This window comes from Phoxinus phoxinus (genome assembly GCF_949152265.1).
Source record: "Phoxinus phoxinus genome assembly, chromosome: 10".
In the NCBI taxonomy this organism is placed as follows: domain Eukaryota; kingdom Metazoa; phylum Chordata; class Actinopteri; order Cypriniformes; family Leuciscidae; genus Phoxinus; species Phoxinus phoxinus.
In genome coordinates this window covers 21,425,152-21,450,134 of record NC_136885.1, presented here as the reverse complement: position 1 = coordinate 21,450,134, position 24,983 = coordinate 21,425,152, and the positions used below count along the sequence as shown (strand labels likewise).

The window sequence follows — 24,983 nt, the reverse complement described above, 5'->3', positions numbered from 1 at the left end:
GGGCCTGATGTGGTCAGAATCCCCCAAAATGATCTGAATCCGTCCCCAAGCTCAATCTCATAACTGAAGCTCAATGCAGTGGGGACCTTGACCAGAACCCCCCTATACACATTTTAGGGTACTTGATGGTATTAGACAGTAAGGACACCTGGCACGTCAACGATTTTTGAACTTTACAAAGGGGGAGTCCCTCGGCCTCATCCTGAGTCGCAGCAACAAACACAAGCTTCAAGAGAAAAACACTTCTGACGCTTTTACACTGAGGTGAACAGAAAAACGACACTTCCACTCAAATAATCAGAAGTTTTTTTTATGATTTCAAAGTGCTGAACAGAGCCTCCAGTGAACCAAAGAGAGAAAAAAAACTAAAACCAAAAGACATTGAAAAACATGTTTTTTTTTGTTTTTTTGTTCATGTTTCTTCTCCAAAAAACAATGCACAACTTGTACCACAATATTTGAAAAAGCTATCAGATAAAAACACTTCAAAATATTAGTTTTGTATTGTGTGTATATATATATATATTTATATATTTATATAATTTGTACTTTCTCATCTGTTCAAACTGCTGCCGTATGATAAAGTAAGCGAGAACGCCCAGTCAGTACGTGTGTTCAAGCCCTTGTTGAGCCGGCAGTCTTTGCAAAATAAATACAAGCACAGGCGAGAAGGAGAAAACCATGCATATAATCCGTTTTTACTTTTTTTTGTACATATAAAAGACATTTTTGCAACAACGTCCTCCATATTAATAAATGGCGAAGACAGTATAAACATACAAAAATGAGCATGAATGCGGAATGTTTCATTCCTTCCATCCTCTCTCTGCACCTGCATCTCGCCGGTCTTCTCTTATCCTCCTCCTCTTCCTGTTTTTTAAGTGCTCAAAGCCCAATTCTATTCTTTTTAGTCTGTTATCCTTATGCTAAAATCCCTTGGTTTTTTCTTCTTCATAATAATAATAATAATAATAAAAACTAAAGTAATTTCAAGTCTGTGGAACTTCGTCATTAAAAAGTTAGTGCGCAGACTGGGCTAAATCATCTCAATTGAAACCGTTACCTTACAAGGCGAGTCTTAGTATTAAAATAATTTAGAGTTTGAAATAGGACTGGAACAAACACACACACACACTCTCGTTCTCTCCTCTCTTTCTCGTCGTTTACAATAGCACTTAGTAAATTGCACTTGTTTGCAGGTTTTTGGGGTGCGATCAACTGTGATTCTGGACATTAATGCACTCTGTCGTTCTGTCTTTGTGGCGAAAGCCTCCCTCAGAGACACTCCTACGTGTTTTCACACACACATCCACTTCGTTTCTGCCAACGACAGTTGATATGTCATAATCTGGCATCTGAAGCTGGCGTTTTGGATCCGTGCGTATGTGTGAAAGGACAGTTCGCGTGCTCTTGTGTGTCTGTGAGTGTATGTTTGTGATGAACACAACTGCTGTCATTGAGGTGGATTGTGGTGGAACTTTTGGACCGCCTGCAAAGGAGCCGTAAAGTGTGCGTCCTCACACGCACGCACACACTTACACACATTCTCACATCGTAATACTTTTCCTGACGTGGCACACTGAGCTATAGGCATCGCTCTCATTCCCAGTGCGTGTTCCATCAGATAAGCTCAAACCCTGCCTCATATCTACACTATCAGGCGCAGAGCAGAGATTAAAAGCGCTTATATGATTGGTTTCTCCTCAGACACGTTTGCTTCTTGTGAGGGGTTGGGGGCTCATGGGAAATCGAGTTCAGTTTCACTGTTAGCTACTGGCTCTGTCCCTTCCCAGGGTGAGTTTATAGCCGCTGTGGGCGTGTCTGAGTGAGCTTGTGGGCGTGTCAGTGGTCTGCAAAAGTGGGCGTGGATATCAATAGGGCAAGGTGTCCAGAAACCTATCGATGAGTGGCGGGGGTGAGACCAGGTCCTCAAGCTTCAGGTAGAAGATCCTCTGTAAGCCTTGCGTACGCTGAGATCGAAGCTCCGCCCTCAAGCCCAGAACAGCTCCCACTGGGGGTGTGGCCTTGCCAGTTGAAGCCACACCTCCTGCGCAAACCGAGCTCAGATGATCTCGCAGGCAGCAGATCAGTTTGGATTGCAGTTCCTCCACTTTTTTGGGCTCCTTCAGACCAGGACATTGTTCTAAAATGAGAGGAAAGAGAGAGAAAGAGGTTGAGTACTTTTAAGCTCATTTAAGTTGAAGCTTAAAATGTCAAGACATCTGCACTGCTGGGAGAGAAAAAAACATCCCATAAAAATACACTGCTTACTTTGTATTACAGTAGCAATATCTGTCGTTGGTTTAGGCATTTAGAACAATTTTTTATTCAGATCCGGTTCCATTTTTTTTTTAAAGTACTGAATCCAAATGATTTTCTTGACATTTAGATCACTGATGCTGATGAATTACTAAACATATTGAGTGCCTATTGCAGTTCAAATCATGAACAAATAACATACTCTCTCTATATATATATAATTACATATTACATTCAGTTAAATTAATATTAAATATTATTAATAACAATTTTTTTCTTATGATTCTCATCCCTAATCAGCAGTCTAGTGTGACTCTCTATCACACTTCAAACAACTGTCTGTAAGTGCCCACAGTATGGTTTTTGAACTGAGGAAGTGCAAAGGGGTGCTGGCTTGCTTTGGATATATCTGTGAGTGTGTGTGTGTGTGTGTGTGTGTGTGTGTGTGTGTGTGTGTGTGTGTGTGTGTGTGTGTGTGTGTGTGTGTGTGTGTTCCAAATCTATGTCTAGAGCTGCTCCATTGTCACTGCATTCAGCTTACGTGCTCTCTCACTCTCGCTGTTTTTTTCCCCTTGCTTTCACTGTCTCTCCCTCTTTCCTGGGGGATGATCGATGGCACTCTTTCACCACAGACACTTTTAGAGGGTCGATAGACTGAGTGGAGGAGTGGAGAGAGGGAGAGAGAGAGAGAGAGAGAGAGGTAGGGACTACAGCTCTGCTGAGTAGCACTCAATTCCTCTACAGAGTTAAGTGCTGCTCCATAGGGGCTAACACACACACACACACACGTTCCTCTGTAGATTGTGGCAGAGAAAAGGGAGGTTAAGATTGGGCGCTGGGTGGGTGATTGAGTAAATTGATTAACATATATACATATAAATCTTTTTTATTTTTAAATCATTAGTTTTCCGCACTTAAGCTTTCTTGCGGTCTTTAATGTCAACACGAGATCAAAATTGTTTCTACCGGTATTTACTTTCTTGTTTTTATTGTGAATTATTCATTGGTGCATGTTATTCCAGATTAAAAACTTTTATTTTTTACTTTAATCAAAGTGTATTATCTTGCATTTCCTCTGAAACGATTCCGCTTTTACATTAGCGTCACTTTTTTCCTCATTAAATAAATTAGATTCCACATTGTTTAAATGTTTTACCTACATTTGCATGTTTCCATTCAAGCTGTGAATTTACTTTGTGAGAAATCTGATAAATCCGCATTTTCTTTGCGCTAATTATTTATTCACATTGAATTGAATTTATGTGAAAATCTGAATATTGCAATATAAAAAACAGTGTTTCTATACCGTGTAATATTTTCTTCTCTAAGATAATTATTCAGTCATGACTAGCTGAATTGTATGCGAAAAATATGAATATTGCACAAAAAAAGAATGTTTCTAACCCATGTAAAATTTTATTTTTTGAGTCACATGACTTTTTTTAAACACATCTATGAATTTATTTCATAAATGTGTTTCCATCATCATTTGTTTTCTTAATAAAAAAATAAAAAAATGTATCCACTTCAATTAAGCGTAAAAGTTGTTGGTACGGTAAGTGCTACCGTACCAACAACTTTTACGCTTACTTGAAGTGGATACATTTTTTTAATTTATTTATTTACGGCAATTATCTTAAGATAGTTACAAGTTACTTTATATAGTAATAACAGTAAATTCTGAATAATTACAGGTAACTAACCCTAAACCAAAACCTAACCGTTACTCTATAGTAAGTACATGTAGTTAATATTAATTAGTACTTATTTGAGTAAGTAAAATGTGACACTTTCACCTTAAAATAAAGTTTTTTTTAATGAACATTTTTTAATTTCATTTGCATCTTTGTGTTTCCATCCAGCACTTTTTATGCAATATTCCAATTCTTTTCATGCTTGCCAGAATGTGCCCATGTTTCTGTGTGTGTGGTGAAAGGTGTGTTGGTCTGTATATAGGTCGACCTGCTGTTTAGCCTCTGTGTTAATAATGCATGGTAAGACTGGAGCACCTGCTGACCCAAACACACACACTGTCCTACTTTGTCAACCAATAATCAACTAACTCCACCTGTGCTCGTAGTGGAGAGGCACACAAACCTCACTCCATCTCTGTGTCTCTGCTGTGTGTGATTAATGGGGGATTATTTCTGCTGTCCAGGTAAACCTAATCTCTGACAGCACCTGCCCCACACCTGTGATCACTGTGACGGCGGCTAGCAGCCGGACATAAGGGGTGTGAATATACAAAAACAAGAACGACAACAGGAAAAAGGAAACGACAGGAAGTGAATGTGTGTGAGAAATGCACAGAGTGTGTTTCTGAGGTTGTGTGTTACCTGTGAGCAGCACTAGGGCACACAGGCAGGAGAACGCAGGCATGTCGAGGTTGAGACCCTGCAGGTGAGCGCTAAAGTCTCGGATGGAGTCCAGCCATTCTCCGAAGCCACGCAGACACTGTAGCCGGTGCAGGACCAGGCCCGTGCAAAACACGAACTTCTCGTCCGCCAGCAAAGACCTGAGCAAGAGAGAGAGAGAGAGAGAGGGGTTTAGATGAAGAACTGTTGTTATTTATACTGCTTCAAGGTGCTGTTTGAAGCCACGAGTTCAGTTGCCGCCTTTCATCTTTTAATTAATCGCCGCTCCCATTCCCTTCAGAACAGGTACCTGTTTCAATTTAGCAAACCTCTAATTCTGTACGTAGCCACACACGCTATCAGAAAGCACACAGTCTCTGCTGCGACACACACACACACACGCTGATTATCACCTCTCTATGATTCATGTGATGATGATCTACGCTCTGATTGGCCGCTGAATCTGTGTTTAAGACATACTGCACGGAAACAATTACCATAGCGACAAATGAAAGCCAGTACAGGGAAGAGCACATCAAAGATAGGAATGGACCTAATTATGCCAAGCTTTCCCAATTAAAGCTTTTAAAACATTCCTGAGATTATACTCTTTATTTCTTTCTTTCTCTCCCTCCCTACCTCTCTCTCTCTCTCTCTCAGCTCTGTCCTTTTTTTTATCTTCATGGTCTCACAGTATTCTCAGGAAGAACGTTTGTGTGTAATTTGCAGTGAAACACCCAAACACTCGCTCTCCACTCATCCATCGCTCTCTTCTTTTTTTCTTTTTCTTCTCCTTCTCCTTCCACTCATCCTCTCTCTCTTTTGGTCTGTCTTCAGCCCTTCGCTCTCAACCCTGCAATTTAGGAAGAAAAACTTCCTCTCTTTTTTTCCAGTAGAGTGCTGGCTTCTGCTGCGTGAACTGTTCTTCATTAGTCTGCACGAAAACACACACTTGTATAGACGAGGAGAGGAGGAGTAATGGGAAGAGGATGAAGGGAAATACGGCGAGGAGGAATATTTGAGAGTCATCTTCCGAGTTGCTTTTGAAACCCAGTGGGGTAAATAATCCAAATGTGTGCTTCATTAATGCAGTCTAATGGTTTTACGCCACTACACTTGAATGCATATGTACAGAACCCTCAAACAAGCGGCTGGTGATGTTATATTGGAAAGTGAGCATCACTTTGCCTGGCCTATTCATTCCAGTACAGCACTTGACATGAGTACTATGAAGGGCTCTACGCTCTTGTATGTGGGCGTCTGGAATACCCTACATGAAGATGTACGTCACGGAAAGTTACCTTGATAACAGCCGCAAAATGTATGCTTAAAACTCATAAAGAAACTGTTTTTTTAATTCAATTATTGTTAGTTTGTTTATACATATTTGTTTTAAGTAAAGTATATAAGTCAGTTATGAAAGAAATTACATTTTGGGTTCAACTTTAAGATTGAAAAAGAAAATAAAATCTTAAATATTTTTCTGTGTCTTATATTCAAACTTTCAAAGCTCAAACAAAAAAATTGGATTCAAAGTGACAGTAAAGATTTGTACATGGTTTATAAAAAATGATATTTCAAATAAATGCTGCTCTTTTCAACATTCTATTTGTCAAAGAATCCTGAAAAAAGGTATCTAAAAAAAGTTTTCACAAAAATATTAAACAGGACATCTGGTTTTAACATTTATAATAATGAGAAATGTTTGTTGAGCACCACATCATTATATTAGAATGATTTCTGAAGGGTCATGTGACACCGAAGACTGGAGTAATGATGCTGAAAATTCAGCTTTGCCAACATTCGATTTTAAAATACATTAAAATGGAAAACAAGTTTAAAAAACTATCCTTGCTTTAAAATTAGTCATGAGGATGCACCACCCAGGATCACATGATCATAAACAGCGAAATGACTTTCTTGGATGTATCCTTCACTAACAGGGCCTTTTATGAAGGGGTTCAAAAATGCAGTTTGCAATCAGTCTATTATCTACAGTGGCATAGAGAAAGAGGGAAAACAGGAAGTGAGCAAACACAGACCGAGTGAAAGCTCCTCATTATTACAAAACAAAATTAACAACAGCACCCTTGAGGACGGAAACGCACACATTCCTTTTAAATTTGCGTCAGAGCAAGTCGATCTCTTTGCCATCCATTCATTCATTAGCCTCAATGCGGCCGCGTGGTGTGATATGTGCATGTGTGCATTTGTGAGCCACATCAGATTCCATTCTCTGGTGTGTGTTTTAGTGGTGTAGAGTCTATTCTAGAACATGTGAGAACTGTGAACGTTTGTGAGCGGAAAATGTGCAAGTTCGCCCATATTGTGAAGTCGCCACACATTGTGAGTGCGTATCTTGTGAGTTTTTCGAGTGTCCATGACGTAAGCCCGGATGAATCCCCCCACTTAAATGACTCAGAACCCAAGTCTGCAGCTCCCTACTGAGGCTGTGACGCCACCACCCACTGCCCTCCCTCCCCGCACCTGCTCCTACACCATCAGAGAGGGAGAGAGAAACACAGAAAGAGCACCAGAGCTCAACAGGGACAAAAAATCCACTTCCTGTCACTGAGTCACTGAGACACATCCAAACACGCACACTTCTACTTAAAGTCAAGAAACAACAGGTTACTTCTAGTCTGGATTCAAACCGTCTCGTTCAAACTTAATAATATCCAAGAGTTTGGGGAATGTAATATGAGTAAGCATCAAACAGAGCTGTTTCTGCCACACTTAATGTCTTGGGTGGTTAAATGGTTATTAGTTCACCCAAAAATTAAAATTCCGTCATGAAGTATTCATGTCGTTCTAAACCCATAAGACTTTTGTTCGTCTTCGGAACACAAATTAAGATCTTTGTGATCTTTTTTTCTTTCTGTCCCTCCATAGACAGCTACACAACTACCGCTAAACAAAAGTTTAATCGTACTTGCTTGACGCGCGAGAACAAGCCGAAATGAACCTCATTGGTTCTTGCGGAAACTCAAACTTGCTGCGTAACACACGAGAATGAAGAATGATGCATTGCGCGTCAAACAAACATGCTTGAGCTTCCGTTTACCACAACTGATGTGGGAGTTCATGAATGTTTTTATGTGAATAAAAGCCTAAATTCATTCTGTTTATCAAGTGATCGTGTCTATTCAGAGAATTCTGGACTAAACTATTCAAATGGATTAGTTTTACAATCTCTTTATGAACTTTTTGAAGCGTCAAAGTGATAGTTACGTAGCTGTCTATGAAGGGACAAAAAGCTCTCAGATTTCATCAAAAAGATCTTCATTTGTGTTCCGAAGATGAACGAACGTCTTGCGTGTTTTGAACGACATGAGGGTTAGTAATTAATGACAGAATTTTCATTTTTGGGTGAACTAACCCTTTAAGCCAGGCTGTTAACCAATAAACTTAAATAAGTGAATTCCACAGGATCTTCCACACAGTGTCCATAGTAACCTTACAGTGCTGAATAGAGAGCAAGAACACACACTCACGCTCACACACACACTCATTGTTGCATCGAAAGTCACAATGTAACTAGTAGCGACTGCAGCATATTACACAATATAAATCCTGACAGTGCCTTTGAATGAATTTTCACAGTCATTATGAAACTTTACACCTCGATCTAATTTCTAAACCAGAAAGAAAATCCTATCCTAAGAGACTTCTACGACATCATTAATAGCAAGTCATAGAAAAGTCTGTCATAGTCTGACAGTTGCTATGAGATATTATGAGTGTAAAGTCAGAGTGTAATTGCTAACTAATGTTTCCTCCCACAGCTGTACCCATTCTGAACCGAACTGAAAAATGACTAATTAGGATATTATCACAGGCTTTATCCTCTATATCATATTATACAGAGTATTTTCAAGTGAGCTGGGCAATATGGCAAATACTAATGATATATTGGTGTTAAGATATAATATTAAGCAACATTGTGAATATTTTGATGATTCTGATGCACTATTTGGCATCTCGAATTCAACTTTAGTAGCAAAAAGGCGATTAAAGTTGTGTTCATTCCTGTGAATCAGTTCAAACTGTTTGTTTCATAACAATGACATTAAATATAATTCGTCCTCATATTTGTTTGGTGAACAATAGTAAAGAAACTAGATTTTTTTCCTTGCAGTATACATTTTAAATACTTGGATAAAGTCATTGAACCTCTGCCTGAAAAAATAGCCTTTTAAGCAATATTGAGATATACAGTCAGAAAAATACAATGAGACTTGTTTTTTTTAAGCTATATTGCCCAGCTCTATTGTTATGGATGTCTTAGTGTATGTTGAAGATTGTGTGTACTTTTGAAGTCAGAGTCATACACGGGAAGTCTGTGCGATGTGAAATCTGTGTGTGTCTGCGTGTACCTGTTGGCGAGGCGAAGCACAAAAAGCTCAAGGAAGGCAGAGTCAATGAGCAGGTTCTGGTCATTGTGGTGAAGCTCAGAGAATCCAGGCAGCCGTTCGGCCCAACAGCGCGTCACCTCCATGGAGCCGGTTAGCACTCTGTAGAACATCTGGATCTGCTGAGACTCAGATAGACCCACTGGCTCCACCGCACTGAACTACAGGAAGAGAGAGAGAGAGAGAAATAAAAATCCCACACAAATCACAATTACTCACTTTCATGTGATAACCCTCTGATTCATTACAACCACTATATAATGAACTAATCTTTGCATTTTTAACCATTTAGGGGAAGATTGCAGGGTCTTATCCATCATCAGTGACCATCTTTCTTATAGTTCTAAATGACTATCCTTTTCAGTGTGGTTTTGTTTTTGTGCATTTTTATTCAAAATAGATGACAAAAAGTGTGTCTAGAATATATAGGCCTACTGTAATTTATTGCAGTACTCAAAAGTTCAAATCTTTTTAATTGATTGGGTAACATATATTAGCAAAATAAAATTTAATAAAATCAAATTAAATACCAATCAGGAATGGTTATATTGTTGTTTGAAAAAGTAAGATTTTTGTTGTGTAATAATTTAATAATTCATGCATCCATTGGTTAAACAATGATTTGTGAAAATTAGCCTTAATTGATGCAAGTATTTCCCCACACTCAGGTACCTGACTGTAGTCTAGTTCTCGTGGTGTAGATTGGGAATAGGCCCGCACTAGTGCGTTCAGCAGGCTGAGGGGGGGCGATGGGGGCGAGGGCTCTGGCTGCAGGGGACTCTTTGGTTTAGACGGCAAGCGACCTCTCCTCCCCTTAAGGTTGTCTGTGCGCACCACTGTGTCAAACACACAAACAAACACACAGTTTAGACAATGAACACGGTTTAAACATCTAAATAATTATCATATCAAATCATATAACGCAATTCCACAACCAGCGGCAATGTATTTGACACCTATACTTCATGACACGTCTTTTTTTAGCAGTTTCTCTCAATCCTTTTTCTATTTCTCTCAACAATGCTTGACTGACCAGTAGGGGGCAGTTGAAAGCTGCACGATTGCAGGTCTTTGAGGAAACTGGGTGAGTGAACGTGAGATATAATAAGAACAATGCATGTCTGTCCTAATCACCGACCGAGGTGGTTAAGATGATCTAAGGTGTGATCTTTTTAAATCACATGGTATTCATGCTTAAATTCTATAAGAATTAAATTTCCCTGTGAACACGTGTGCTTGTGACTGTCCTGTGTGTTGTGTTATTACCGGTTCTGAAGCTGCTGATATGCTGTGATTGCAGAGGCGAAGCACTGCCGGTAAACACCTCCATTATAGTTTAATTCATGCATTCATACTAAGCAACCAAACCAGCAATGCCCTGAATTTGTATTAATCCACGCTGCTTCTTGAGCGTAGTGTGTGCATCTGCGGGTTTTAAGTCATTAAGGTAAAGAGTGTCTATCTCCTCTGCATCAGTCTCTAACCAGAGGTCCAGCCGAGGTCATATACACCAGGGCCTATTGTGTGATAATTGTCTTGAGTGGCTTGGACATACACAGTGGCCAGACACATATTATGTGTGTGTGTGTGTTTCATACCTTCTTTCACCATGCCTACACTGAGACACTTCTGGAAGCGGCAGTACTGGCAGCGATTTCTTCTCCTTTTGTCCACAGGGCAGTTTTTACTGGCCAAACACACGTACTTTGCATTCTTCTGCACCGTCCTCTGCAGCCACCGACAATAAAAAGAGAAAAAGGAAGGAGAAGAAAACAATAAGCTAACAAGTCTAAACATTTCATTTATTTAATTTGATCCCGTTTTTGGCTAAGAATTAAAAAAGAAGCTTGCAGGTCAGATTTTAATTACAATGTGAAAAAGCTCTGGCTCCATCAGGATAATTAGATAAAAATTAATTTCCCAACATGCCTTGCCTGCAGGAGGGACAATTTTATTAGCGCAAGCCACTGACAATGAAGATCAGTGCAAAGCGTGCTGAGGCCGCTCCCGCGAGACATCCCGCGCCGCGTGATAAAATTGTTTGTGAAACTCGCGGGTCAGCTCACGGCACCTCGGGGTTTTGGCGGATCGTGCCTCTGCAATAACCCCCCCTGGAGTTGTTTTCTCCTCGGCTGGATATGCACGATTATTACTGACCTTATTAAAACAAAATAAAAATGATCTGCAAGCACTCCCGCCGCTAAAAACAGTAGAAAAGAGGAAAAAGACTTAAAATAAGCTTCAGGTTCAGACATCAAATGCACATGCTACTGCTGGGCCAAAAGATTAAGCACTTGCGTGAGACCAGTAAGTTCTGCGGTAATTAATGTAATATCCAAAACAAACAAAAACAATGCTTTAACAAGCTACAACTGCAGTCCATTTAACAGTACTAAAGCGTACATCAACAATTCTGGTTTCATTGTGCAGTTATTCAATTAGCAAGGCTGCTAGTAGTTAAACTGAAGTGGGAAACACCGCCTTCATGATGGTCATCTATGAATTTCATAATCTTCTATCTAAAAAAAACCAAAAAAAAAAAACCTTACAGTTTAATATTAATATCTTTGTATATCAAGTGACTAGCGGCTAATGGTCCACTCAAGTTTTTTGTCATGTATTTTTCAGTTTAATCTCACTTTAATTTTGGGTTTTTATTAAAAACACTTTCAATAAAAACTACAAAGAAACATCATAAAATACGCAGCTGTTTCCAACAGGTGTAAACGAAATCAACGAAACCACCTGCTTTTCCCAGGAAGCTGGAATTTTACCATCAGGTGAAGCTAAAACACCCACCCACACACACGTTATCCATGTGATTTGCACGGTTTCTTATATTTCACCTAAATTGAACACAAAACCACAGCAGCATAGTAGAGTGGACTAATCTCCCAGTGGGCACGCAAATGCTCTTGTTAGCTGGGGGAGTCTATACTCAGTTACAGCTAAATTCACACTGATTCAATATGACTTGATTAAAATACAACCTGTGGAGCACATCATCTCGAAAACACCCTGGGCTTAGTCGAAAAAAAAAAGCACCCACCTCGTCGTTTCCCCCTGAACCACATGCACGAGTTATGTGAGTGCAACTCCGTTCTATACTTCATAGCCGGTTCAGACTGTGACAGATTCTGTTCTGTCACAGTCCTCAAAACAAAGGTTTTATTGCTGCAGGAGCTCGCTAGATGAATAGACATCTCATGATGTTCATAAAATGAGATGAACGGCTGTACGTATGATGGCCATTAAGTGACTGAAACGTCTTCTGTGTGTGTACGTGCATGTGTATTTGTGTTTATTTATGCTCTAAACGATGTCACAGTGCAAAATTGTCACGGTTACAATAGGTTTCCGACTTGTTTTTTCAATGGGAAAAGGATTTCTGAGGTTATGGTAACTTGAGAACAAATCTCCCAACAAACTAATGGCAAAAAGGCCTGAAAAACATACACTACAGTCCTATAAATATAAAGGCTTCTCACGCCAGTGGCATAGAAGAACCATTTTTTATTAACATAAAGAACATTTTAATAATCAGAAGAACCCTTTTCCACTATAAAAGAACCTGAAATGGTGTTAAAGATTCTTCATGGAACCATGAATTCCAATAAAGGATTACGAGTCTATGACAAGTGAAAAACTAAAACTATTATTGTCTAACTCTCTCACATCATTCTCTCATGGAAGCACACAAATATACAAACGCACACACACACACACACACACACACACACACACACACACACACACACACACACACACACACACACACACACACACACACACACACACACACACACACACACACACACAGCGCTGTGGTCCAGTGCACAGCAGGGTCCGTAGGGTTGGAAAAGACAAGCAGTTGTGGATTCATGACATGTAACATGTGCTAATGGCTCTGTCGTGCATTAAAACCCCTTAGGGAACCTATATCCCCCTCTCTTCGTCCTCTCCTCCCCTAATCAGAGATGATCAGACTATCTTCTCTCGCCCTCTCCTCTGGGTGTGTAATTAGACGTGTGTGTATGGCTGTTCAATAGGAGAGGTGGAACTGGGTCATCATTAATTGGTTAAGTATGTGTGTCTGCGTGTATTGCTCACTTATACTGTATTATAAAATGACCATGTCTGTGAATCAAGCACATTTTAGTGTGTTTATTTTTCAGCACTTTATAAAGTCCATAATAATGGCACAAATGCACATCTGTCTTTGTTGAAACGGTTTTAACAAATGCAAAGCTTAAAGGAAAGTGCTGGATATGACGTCTAATTCAGTTCCTAGCAGTTAAGAGCTGTTCAACTTTTATTCCAGTGAAGTGGGTTGAATGTGGAGGTTTTGTGAATGAGCGAGACTGTGCTGACCCTCCATTAGGTAAATATTCAGAATAAATATTCTCACTCGGAGCACATTATGAGTCACAGAGCAAATTACAAACCAAATAAATGGTGTGAAAATAAGGGATGTGAGCGAGTGAGCAAGATAGAGAAAAGATTTTGCCAATTATTTGCTGTTTTTCATTGTGAAACAGTTTGCATTCAGATGTAAAGTAGAACCATAAGTGGAATGATTTAGTGGCTGTTAATGAACAAAACTAAAGCCAGGGGGAAAATCTGAATAATTTTAGTGGATAAATGCATCCACACTCCATTAAAATTTTATTTTAAAAACTAATGTACTAGAAATCAATGTGCATAAATATCACAATAAACCCTATTGTATAAAAAAAAACACACATTTATGAGAATTTGTAAAAAAAGAGTTAACAGTTTGACAAAAGCTATACACTGTCAAACAAAACACCGGCTTGCATTAAAATTCACCAGCTAATATTTATATTGTGATTTAATGAGTTGCCTGAGATAATTAAATGGTGAGGGTGTTTTGCGAGTTAGGGGTGACGAGTGTGTGAATGCATAAAAAATAAGTATGCTGATCGTCTAAGACTTGCCAATGTGCATATGTCATTGTTTGTGGATGTCATTTGTGTGTGTGTGTGTGTGTGTGTGCCAGTGTTGCAGTAATAGCTACAAAGCCTCAGGCTTACCAACCCCTGCTTTTATTAATTACTAAATAAAAACTAATTGTGAAACTAATTGAAAAGAGGCATAATTTATTTCTGCACCAGACCACAGGCCATTTTCAATTATTTCAGCTCTGCCACTCTCGCTTCTTCACTTTCACTGTCAGTATTTCAGCACAGTCTCTTTATATTTTAAGTCTTCTCACGGTTTCTGTAATATTAAACTAAGCAAATTAAAAATAATACTTATCCCAAAACATATGTGAAATAAATGGCAAATAATGTAACTGTTCAATTGAATCCCTATCGAAACTTTCTATGCAGACTATCCTCAGTCTGTGTGTGTGTGTGTGTGTGTGTGTTTCTGGCTACAGCTCCAAGCTGCTGTATTTTAAGTGCGCGCCGCTGTCACACCTCTAACTGGTCACCGAGGGAAACGACCCTCACAGACGCCGTGGCAACCGCCGCTCAGACGATTTGTGAGAGCACTCAAAGACATGCACACACACACATTCACACTCAGTACACACAAGCCAATGCTTTCATGAAAAGGCTGAGCAAACCTGTCACAGTTGTGCCTCTAAAACTGAAACTAAACAATCTTTCGGATTTTGTGCACAAATTATTTTCTGTACAGCCTCAAATGCTTCTTGTATGTCGCATAGACCGTAACCCCCAACCCCCTCTTCAAAATGAAACAACAAAAACACACACAGCTCACGAAGAATCGCTATTCACATGGCGGGCTTTAACCTTGGTTCAAACGCCTGCAGAGTGCGTTACAATGGTTGGTTAACCCTGAGCCTCACACTCAGAGAATGAGGTGCGATCGGTGTAGAGCCGCGTGAGGCTCTTCAGCCAAGAGCTCCTTTCAAACCAAGAACAAAACTAATGACCACTAATGAATACACAATTAACAAACACTACCCTGGCCACACTGACACATAAGAGACACAAAAAACGGACACACACTGTACAATAAAGAGCAAGTACAGCCCTCTTACACTCCATTTAATGACAGACACACTCAAATACACAATGAGACATGCTATTCAAATCAAGCACACACTGAGGAACACGTATCAATCAACATAAACTGCAAACGCCCACTTCAGCTTCTACAACCATATGCAACACTAAGAAAAAATTTAAAGCATTATGGGAAATCCAAAGGAGAGATTTCTTAACTGGCAAATATTTCCTGTCAGGTTCAATTGACCTCAGCTTGGTTATTTATTTCACTAGTTCACTTTATTTATCCGTGTTTTAAAGGGATAGTTCACCCAAAAAAATTGATATTTTGAAGAATTGTTTTTGTCCATATAGTGATAGTCAGTGGGGTCTAAACCAAGGGCCCACTAGGAACCTCAGCAAACTTCCAAAAGGGGTCACAGGAAAACTAAAAAGTTTTTAAATGGATAAATTATTATTAATATATTAACTATAATTTTTTTATTACCCCTCAATATAACTACCATTCTTGAAACTTCTGGAATAAAAAAATAGATCTTGGTTAATTAATTTAATTGATTAATAATCTCAGTTTCAGTTAATAAAACAAGTTTGAAAGCAAGCTGTTTTGTCATAATTACAGCAGAAATACAGAAAATATCTTAGAATCACTGGTCTAAAACAACATCAAACGCTACTCAATTTCATTGTATGAGCAAATTTTTTCTCTCCAAAATATCTTATTTTGTGTTCCAAGGAAAAAGAGAAAGTTTTACAGGTTTTCAACAGCCTGAGGGTGAGTACATTTCTGAGTGAACTATACCTTTAAAGGCCCGAGTACACGTGAGTCAGTTATTTTGCATCCTCCTATTTGCATTAAACAGAACTTGCTGTATGATTCTTTCAGTGAAAGTGTGTGTCAGTAAGGATTATTATGCATTTGCAATGGCGTACTCGTGTAAATAGTAGTGACAATGATGGAACTTGGGTGCGTCTGAATCTGATCTGGTTGAGAGTTATTATAAGAAAATGAAAGACCTCTGTCCAGCAGGGATGCTGAATTCTTACCTTAAAAAAGCCTTTGCAGCCCTCACAGGTGCGCACACCATAATGCTGACAGGCTGCGTTGTCTCCGCACACCGCACAGGTACCCTCCCCGGAGCTGCCGCGATTGGGCGGCGATGGCAAACTCTCTCCCAGAAGTTGCGGACACGGGCCCATGCCCAGAGAGCGGAACGCCAGGCCTCCCGGCTTACCCATGTTCAGCGGGTACATGTGCGAGTGCGCATGCGTATGGGAGTGCACGTGTGAGTGTGTGTGTGTGTCCAGGCTGGGTGGCACATGTGAAGACGAAGAGGAGGACGACGGAGAGCGTTCAGGGCGCAGCGGAAGGCCGATGGAGGTGTCGTAGCCGCTGGTGGATGGTGGGGCCGTCTGCTCGTAGAAATGAGGGAAGCGAGGGCTCTTCAATGGGCCTTCAATCAAGCAGGGCTGGGGCACAGGGGGAAGACTGTGTTCATCCCACAAGAAAGAGCTGCTGGGTGGCCCGGGGTGAAGCGGCGTGGGGGGCGTTGAAGGGGGCGACTGCTTAAAGTACATGGAGCTTCCAGCTATTGCTTCGTCGGATGCTGCCATGGGTGGGTAAGGCTCCACCTCCTTCTTGATGATAGGGCGTTGAGGAGGGAGTTGATACAGACAGGAGGGTTTCGGCTCGAAGCCTCCCTCCACAAACACATTAAAACTGGGAAGGGACGTAGTGGCGGCGGCCGCCGAGATCTCCCCTCCACCGAGCTCACACTTCGCGTAGTCTGTCGCCATGAGGTCAGCGCTGTAGTCACCATGGTAACCAAAGGACTGGGCGGAGTAGCTGGACCCATGAGGTGCAGGGCCGTACTGGGCCTGAACGCAGGGCATGTCTATAGAGACGGGGAGAGAGAAACGAGAAACAGACTTAATGTCTATCATATTGCCTTTTGGATGAATATTGTCTTCAGGTGTGTAGAGGATGTGATGTCATACATGGCATTTGAGTACTATTCTGTTAGTACCAAGTTAGTAGATAAACCATTCCTGGAAACATGGGTTAGGCCGTGAGCTGGTGGGCACACATGCAGAAATAAATAAACAAATGCAGGCTGAGGATTTATGGCCTGGATTCTCACTTGTTACAAAAAGCAGAATAAAACCTCTTCTGAATTAAAAAAAATTCAGCCATTATTTACGTACACTTATGTTGTATGGTTTTCTTTTCTCAGTGGAGCCCAAAGTTATTACCACTTCATACTATATTTTATTTTTTACATACAATGAAAGTTACTGAGGCTGACATGACATCTCCACTGAAGAAATTCATGCAGGTTTGGAACAACATAAGGGTAAGTAGTTTATTACAGAATGATAATTTCTGGGTGGACTATTTAATTAATAATGATCCTAATTATTAAAATATTTCCTTAATCTCAGCAGTTTTTTTCTGGATTTGAATTTCATGCCACTCTTGACAGCAAACACTGTCCAACCCAAGGAGCAAACATATTACCTCACAAATCATTATTTGATTATCCATCAACAGTCTTTATATTTCGTCCACTTGGGATAATAATAAATGCACAGATGTAAACATAAAACACTGCACAAAACCATATGCACGTCGTGGTCAGACAGAAAAAGATGAGTTTAGTCACTTGCTTTCAAAACATAACGCCTACAAGTTTTAATCAAACGCTTTTAGATAAATATTCATCGTTTTAACTCTATTAATTAAATGTGCACCAAGCACCTGTTGAAATAAAATGATCTTATTAAAACCCAGGAGGAACTCCCTTGTTTCTGTTAATTAGTAGGCTGTATCCTGAGCCAGCTTCGCGCTCCAGGAAAACCATATTGCCAGCGCGCGCTCTCAAAGTTATATAACCTACAACTGTGCGCCTTGACACAGCTGTTGAAGTGCGTCTGTGCAGTTACCTGAGTCCGTGAGGAGATGTGTGTGCGTGTCCTTTGTTTGCTTATTTTCCCTAGGTGGGGAAGTGTAAACAGACCCGACGTCGGATTGACGCTGTCGTGTAGTGACTCCGTAATCCTTGTGCCTCCAACGCGTCATGTGTGTTTAGTAAAATCAGGAGGCTTATCAATGATGAACGCATCTTTACCTGTGATGACTCGGAGCGGTGTGCGCGCGTTCCATTTCCTACGTAGGCTAATATACAAACGCATGGCATAGCCTACAGCATCATGGATAACAGTGAGTTTAATTACATTTCTGTCACACCACTGGATTCAAATGAAAATGCATTGCACATCAACAGACAGAGCTTACCTAAAATATTTTCTTTTTAATTTCCTTTAAGAATTGATTGCCTAAGTTTTGTTTATTCTTATGCTATTCAAATTAACAGTGAACTTCATTGTTATCCTCCTACATGGGCCTATTGATTCTAGTAATAATACCTCATGTTGCTATATTATTTTTCTCCATGTATGCTTCAATTTTACATTGAAGCATTGCTGTTCATTGTAGCATTCAATTTAAATATCTGAAAGTAGCCTAATCGTTTGCAACTAAAATAAAGACTATTGAAACCGACTGAATATGACACAGACAGCTTAAGATATTTTTCACCAGCCGCCACTGTTAACGAGGAAAAAACAATTCAATGGTATCCTACATGTTTCAGTGTAGCTACAAATTATTTAAATGACTTTCAAGCGTGTAAAGTTCAAATAATTTCTGTTACATTTTAGCTAGGGTTTTCACCTGTGGTTGATCTCGCGCGCAACCCAAATAGCCTTTTAGCGCCCCTAGCGTACATATAACCAGCAACTAAACTATAGCCTATTAAAGACGTTTTAAACTAAATATATTTTTGTGCAAATCTACAATAACGTGATAAGTGTTGCCAGTACTTATATTTTATCCATGTCATACCCCAACTTATATCCCCAATTCGCAACTTAACAGATAAGGGAAGAGTTTTACGTCAGAGGTGTTGAAGCGCGGGCGTGTGCGACCCCTTCATCATCATGGTCATGGATAGCCTACTGATGAATGGTTTGAGGTCAATCTTTCTCGCGCTGGATGGAGCTTTGCAAAAACGAGTCAAACGTTCGTACACCACAACGTCATACAGAACAAATATCTTTCAAACTTGCGGTTGAGATATGAACATTTCCTTCCCTAGACAATTGTTTTACCGGACCAGTAGGCTTTGTCATCTCATTCTCGTTTTACACTTGCAATTAAAATAACAATAATATAGTTTTTACGAATTTTACGAGAAAAATATATATGTCAGCATGCGATATAGGCACAGCTATGTTGATAAACTTGCTTTTGAGTATTTTTGGTATTTGAAGACCGTGTTAAGCTCAAATATGGCAGTTAGCCAATCAAGGGTTGGGTATCTTTTTTGACACACTTAAGATCAGCTCAAATTATGTACATCTATACAAATCCGTACACAAAAAACAGGACTTTACTTTCTGTCTGATTATATCTCTTGTGTGTATCCGTTTATGGTTTTATTTGTGCACGTGCAAACCTCAGAGCACGTCGATCCTCTACCTAACTTCCACATTCACCATGACACGGATCATAAAAATTAAGACGCAGCCAACATAACGTAAAAAAGTCAAAATATTTAAAAGGTCTAGACCACATAAAGTCATACTGAAACGATGCTTTACAGCTCGAGAGAGAGAGAGAGAGAGAGAGAGAGAGAGAGAGAGAGAGAGAGAGAGAGAGAGAGAGAGAGAAAGTGAGTGTGTGTGCACCAGACAGAGAGCCTCACACAAATACACACGCAGGCTTAAAGCGCTTTAGAGGGATGAAACAGTTTCTAACCTCGAGGTGTGCATTTTAGATGGACAAAATGCAGCTGTTCCAATAACTGTGATCGCTTGTTCATTGTCAGAGTGCCATAGATCTAACAAACAAAAAATCAACGACAAAATAAATAAATAAATAAATGCACATGACACGCTAACCAGATTGAATTTGCTCTTGAAGCAAACACGCATCAGTGGAACACATCAGGCAGCACAAATAGATTTGCGCAAACTTTCACTTTCTATGCACTTACTGTATTCTAACAGCAGCACACGAGGTTGTTATGACCATGAAGACAGTGTGTTGTGATACTACTGGCAGTAGCCTACTGGGTACAAATATTAAATGAAAGCTACAATATAAATTTCGCTCGTTTCATTATTTGGAACACAAGTGATTATGATGCCTTATCTGCCATATAAATGTCCAACCACCATCTGCGCGATTAATGTTTTTTTATATATATAGCCTATATATATATAATTAAATGCAATTTGCTGAGGAATGTTGTACGGAGAAACGACAGTGCCATTAAAAATCAGTGATTGGTCCGGTTATTAGCATTTATGTCCGGGAAAATAACAAACACAAACAAGCTCTCAACACAAAAAATATAGGCTATAGTTTAAACTACACCATATCAAAACTCTATATGAACTGATTAGCATATTGCTTTACAGACAGACCAGAAAACTTTCTTTTATTACAATTTTAGCAGGTAGATACAAAAGTATATCCCTGAGATTTCCTAAAATTTCCATGTTTCCAAAACAAGACAAACCAAAGTAGGCCTATAACAGCACGCTCATCGGCATATAGGGTATTCAAAATAGTAACAAAAACTTTAATATCTTACTACCAGTCGGTTTACATTAAGTAAATGTGATTTTCTTAAAACTAGAAATGTATTAGCTTGATATAAAAAGTTTAAATATGCTATGCACATCAAGTAGCTTATGTTTGGAGAAGCTCTCCAGAGTGGAGAGAGATTGTTTACAGAGATTGTGGTACCTGCTTGGCCTTTTGCTCGCTGAATCGTGCTCGGTGTCTCGGCTGGAGGCTGCACGCGTCTGGGGTTCGAGGCTGCTTCAGCGCACGCGGCGGGTGAGGGATCCGGGAGCCGGGACTCAGACCTGGGCTGCAGGCGCTCTTCCGAACCGCTGTCTGCAACCGGGAACACAGAATGCTTTAGTTCACTACGACAAAAAGTCACACACACACACAAACAGTGAACTGCAAAATAATAGAGACACACTCGGACTTTTCGTATAGGGTAGATTACTTGGGTTTAACTTGTTTTAAATGTAGGCTATGTATAGGCTAATTCAAATACAAGTGTGCAAGCCAAGTCTAGCAACTACGTTTTTTTTCTTTTCTTTTTTTCTTTTCTTTTACACAATAATCTAAACCCTTAAACAATTGGATGCAAAAAGTAGGCTACTGAAGGAATTAAATGCATTATGGGTTATGCAAATTCGTTTACAGGTCATTTGTATATTTTTCTTAAATCAGAAAATCACACTAAATAGTCTCATGAAATGTTCAGTGTAGCCTATGTTAACTGTAAAATAGCCTAGCCTACTCATTAACTCTATTCACAAATAGGCTACAAAAATATTAGGCTTAGACGAAGTTGTAGGCTACTTGTTTTAGCCTACAGAAATAATACAAATACAACTTTGACAACGATTCAATCGCAGCCTTTGGGAACAAACCATATTCATCAAAATAGAAAAAAACAAGTACGAATAAAATTTTACACATTTTGAGATTTGAGATTTCAAAGAGTCTTGTCACTCGATGAAAAAAAAACGACAAGTGAAAAAAAAATGCATCGAAGACGTGAGGTAATAAACATTTTTTCAGCACAAAGGCACATTGTTTAAAAACTAAGTCTCACACATGTCTATATATGCAATATATAAAGGAATATTTCATTGTTTCCTTCTGCTGCTACATTCAAACAAGAAGATAGTTCAGGGCGTCTAATAAAATATCTTTCCATGCAGTTTTTTTGTTTGTTCCATTAGCTCAGAATAATAACAATCTCAGTGACAGTTAGACAATATTCACCTGTGCACTCAACGAAGTCTGACTATCCCCGTCTTCGGTCAAATAAAACCCAAGCGCGCCACCGAAGAGTTTTTAAAAGCGACTAGCGCCCCCTCCCTGACAGAGGCGCGCTCACACAAAGCCAGCCCTCGAATTGAGCACGGTCTTTCTCGTACCTCAAACCGCCAGAAACAAACCCTAGAAACCTTCATGTTTTGGGAATATTAAAACTGTAGGCATTCATTTATGATTTAATTGACAATTGTAGTCAGGACAATGAAACATAGGCTAACAAAAAATAGAATTTTGATTGGCCTCATAAATAAGCTATTTTATTTCAAACATAGCCTATAGCCAACTACTATGAAGCTGGCAGCGCTCGGTATACTTTATTATGTTTGTTTTTGAGTTCTGGGGTTAGCCTGTGTGTGATTTTGACAGAGCGTGCAGGTCCGCTTGTGGCCCGGTAACCTAGAGAACCGCGAGAGAGCACTGAAGCACGCGCTTTAGAGGCGCTCCGTTCTGCGTTCAATAAGCGCGCGGGATAGAGGCTTTCCAGCAAACACACAAAGAAAGGGAGAGAGTGGAGATAAAGGGATGGGGAAAAAACAACTACAGTAAATTAGCTTGGAGACGGGATTTGACACCCGATGGGGACAGAGACCTGAGGGAAAGAGACAGAGCTTTTACCAGCCTCCGTAGCTTCTTCGTGACCTGATCTCGCGTGCTTTGGAATAAAACTTTAGTATACAACTCACTTGGATCACTGCTCTGATCAATGCAAAGCTATTGTCGTATCATACATATACCTCTTGCGGGCGGTTCTGTCACCACTCTCACTATTCTGGCATGTATAGGCTACTGCCAATGAAATAGATTACCCACTATACTAAGCTTTACTTTGTCATTAACGTTTATGAAGGTGTGCCCAAGTGTCATTGCAGCGCGTGCTTAGCTGATCTGAAATTCACAACACAAACAACAGTGAAATAAATCACTTTTTAAAGCACAACAAGAGCGTGTTTCTTGGGTGTATCGGTGTCAATTCATAATTACCAAACATAAAATTGTAAACACCACAAAGATACTCGCCCAGTCACATTGTATAAACTCAGTCATGTTGTTTGTTCAGAAAAGTCTTCTGACAGCAGGGACACATGGCTTTACAAATATGTTGATAGCTCCTTAAAAGTAGCCTACACTCTGGTGAGAACAAGAGTGCGATAATGGTAAATATAAAACTTTAGTTTTTCGTGACGACATTGTGACTGTTTATATTTTTTTACTGTGCAAATACCTAGGCTATTTCACTCGCGTTTGGTCCTCCGTATTAAAGACAGAATGAATGAAGCTCGTGTAGTCGTCTCATTGAGACGTGGCAATGCAATAGGCTATTGATGAGACTAGATCAAACAACTAGAATTATTCTTAACCCAGATACTACAAACAAATAAATAAACATTCGTACAATATTAAGTCACACTTTTAAGAAACGCGGAGCGCGCGACACTCACTCCGTACTCGGGCGCATCTCACGAGACTCTCTACCGGCCCCGCGCGAGCTCACACAGCGGTTTCACCGGGGTGAGGAAGAGGCATCCCATTTCCATGACAACCTGAGAGAATATTATAGGCTACTTTTCGCAAATTAAATTCGGATTCACATCCATCTACAATGACATCGCTCACAACACAGTTTATTTGCGCGGTGAGGATCGAACATTCAACAGGTCCGGACTAAAAAGTTCTCTATAACATAATGCCATGCAGAAATCCGCGGAGACCGCGATACAAATGACAAAAATCAGCCAAAGCGTCAATAATTTTACATTTCAATGCGTGGGCTACATCTGTGCGCTTTTTCTATAAAGCGTAGGCTATTTAATTAAAAATCCGACTTACTTGATTTCTGTTGAGGTTCCGTCTTTACATATGTTTGTAAAGCATTAATAATTCCTTGTGCATATCCAACAGAAATTTGTAAAAACTGAAAATAGTGGTTGGATGGAAGTTGGTTTTAAAGTCGCAAAAGTTGATGGATTTTTCATTAAAAATATTATTTGACTGATTTTCCTCTTAGCTAAGAAGAAAAAAGTACTCCGTGGTTCTGTCAGCTCCACTATAACAGAGTCGGCGTTAGTAACGAAGAGGATGCGCTGAGCTTAAGTTGCAATGTGCCTTTGTTTATGTGGCGCGCGCTGAGCGAGAGAAAGTCTAATAGCACATTTAAGCGTCTGGCTGTACATAGAGAGCCTGGAATGCGTTACGTCAATGTGACGCCATGGGAGAGGTGACGTCGGCAGGCTGCACTGTAGCGCTCCCCCGGCCTCGCTTGTACAGTATACACACATAAGCCGTACAGTCCCTGCCAGGAGAGAGAGAGAGAGAGAGAGAGAAGGGATAATCTTATGACTCTTTATCAGAGGTTCTCTGAAATCGCGCGGTAGGGCATGTTGTCACTACTTACTAGTGGAAATTAGCGCAATAAAACGTAATTCGTGTCAGAATAATTCCAGAGCTGATGAAACTATTTTAAATGTCCTTATTTTGTTAGCTGGTGCCGATTTATAAAACGAGTTGATTGATCATAGCAAAATGCCCATAAGTGCAGGCCTCTTAGTTTTTTTTTCACTATATTAAATAATCACTGTAATCATATTGTTAGTGACAATACACGTTTATTAAAGTGTGCAAGGTTTATACACACGTTGTATGAACGTGCGCGTATGAACTTTAACCTAACAAATATTTGTAGGCAAGCTTCCATTGGACAAGCAGACCAGCCAACAGAAAAGCCATTTTTAATGTCAGTCACTTGCCAAAGTTTCTATTTACCTCAATGCAAACAAAAATATAATAAAATAAGGGAATATAGATAATAAGGCTGTGAGTTCAGGTGAATTTAAAACCCCAGAGTACTTTGCGCCGTGCTCACTAAACAAATTATTAAAAATAGCTAGCGTACACCATACTTTAAAAAAAAATCATCAACAGCCAATCACAAGACGCGTAATTTCTTGGCCACGTTCTAATTCTGGCCAATGATCAGCCCCCGGAGGCGGGGTGAGGACTTGACGCACTGAAAGCGCGTGATTGACGC

At 39.9% G+C, this 24,983-nt stretch overlaps 1 protein-coding gene across 3 annotated transcripts; it reads right to left on the bottom strand.

Moving 5' to 3' along the window:
* Nucleotides 1-295: 295 nt before the first annotated feature.
* nr4a3 (nuclear receptor subfamily 4, group A, member 3) lies at nucleotides 296-24,099 on the bottom strand. 3 transcript variants are annotated; one of them, XM_079626001.1, is made up of 9 exons: nucleotides 23,786-24,073; nucleotides 20,843-20,995; nucleotides 19,847-19,928; nucleotides 16,075-16,922; nucleotides 10,624-10,753; nucleotides 9,698-9,861; nucleotides 8,990-9,186; nucleotides 4,596-4,774; nucleotides 296-2,143 (listed from the first exon to the last, which is right to left on the bottom strand). In XM_079626001.1, the coding sequence occupies exons 3-9, from the start codon at nucleotides 19,908-19,910 to the stop codon at nucleotides 1,872-1,874; spliced, it is 1,854 nt and encodes a 617-aa protein (XP_079482127.1). In that variant the 5' UTR covers nucleotides 19,911-19,928; nucleotides 20,843-20,995; nucleotides 23,786-24,073; the 3' UTR covers nucleotides 296-1,871. The 3 variants fall into 3 exon arrangements, with proteins under 3 accessions (XP_079482127.1, XP_079482129.1, XP_079482128.1); XM_079626003.1 differs by lacking the exon at nucleotides 23,786-24,073 and adding an exon at nucleotides 21,905-21,954; XM_079626002.1 differs by lacking the exon at nucleotides 19,847-19,928 and having other exon boundaries at nucleotides 23,786-24,099.
* Between the last annotated feature and the right edge of the window lie 884 nt (nucleotides 24,100-24,983).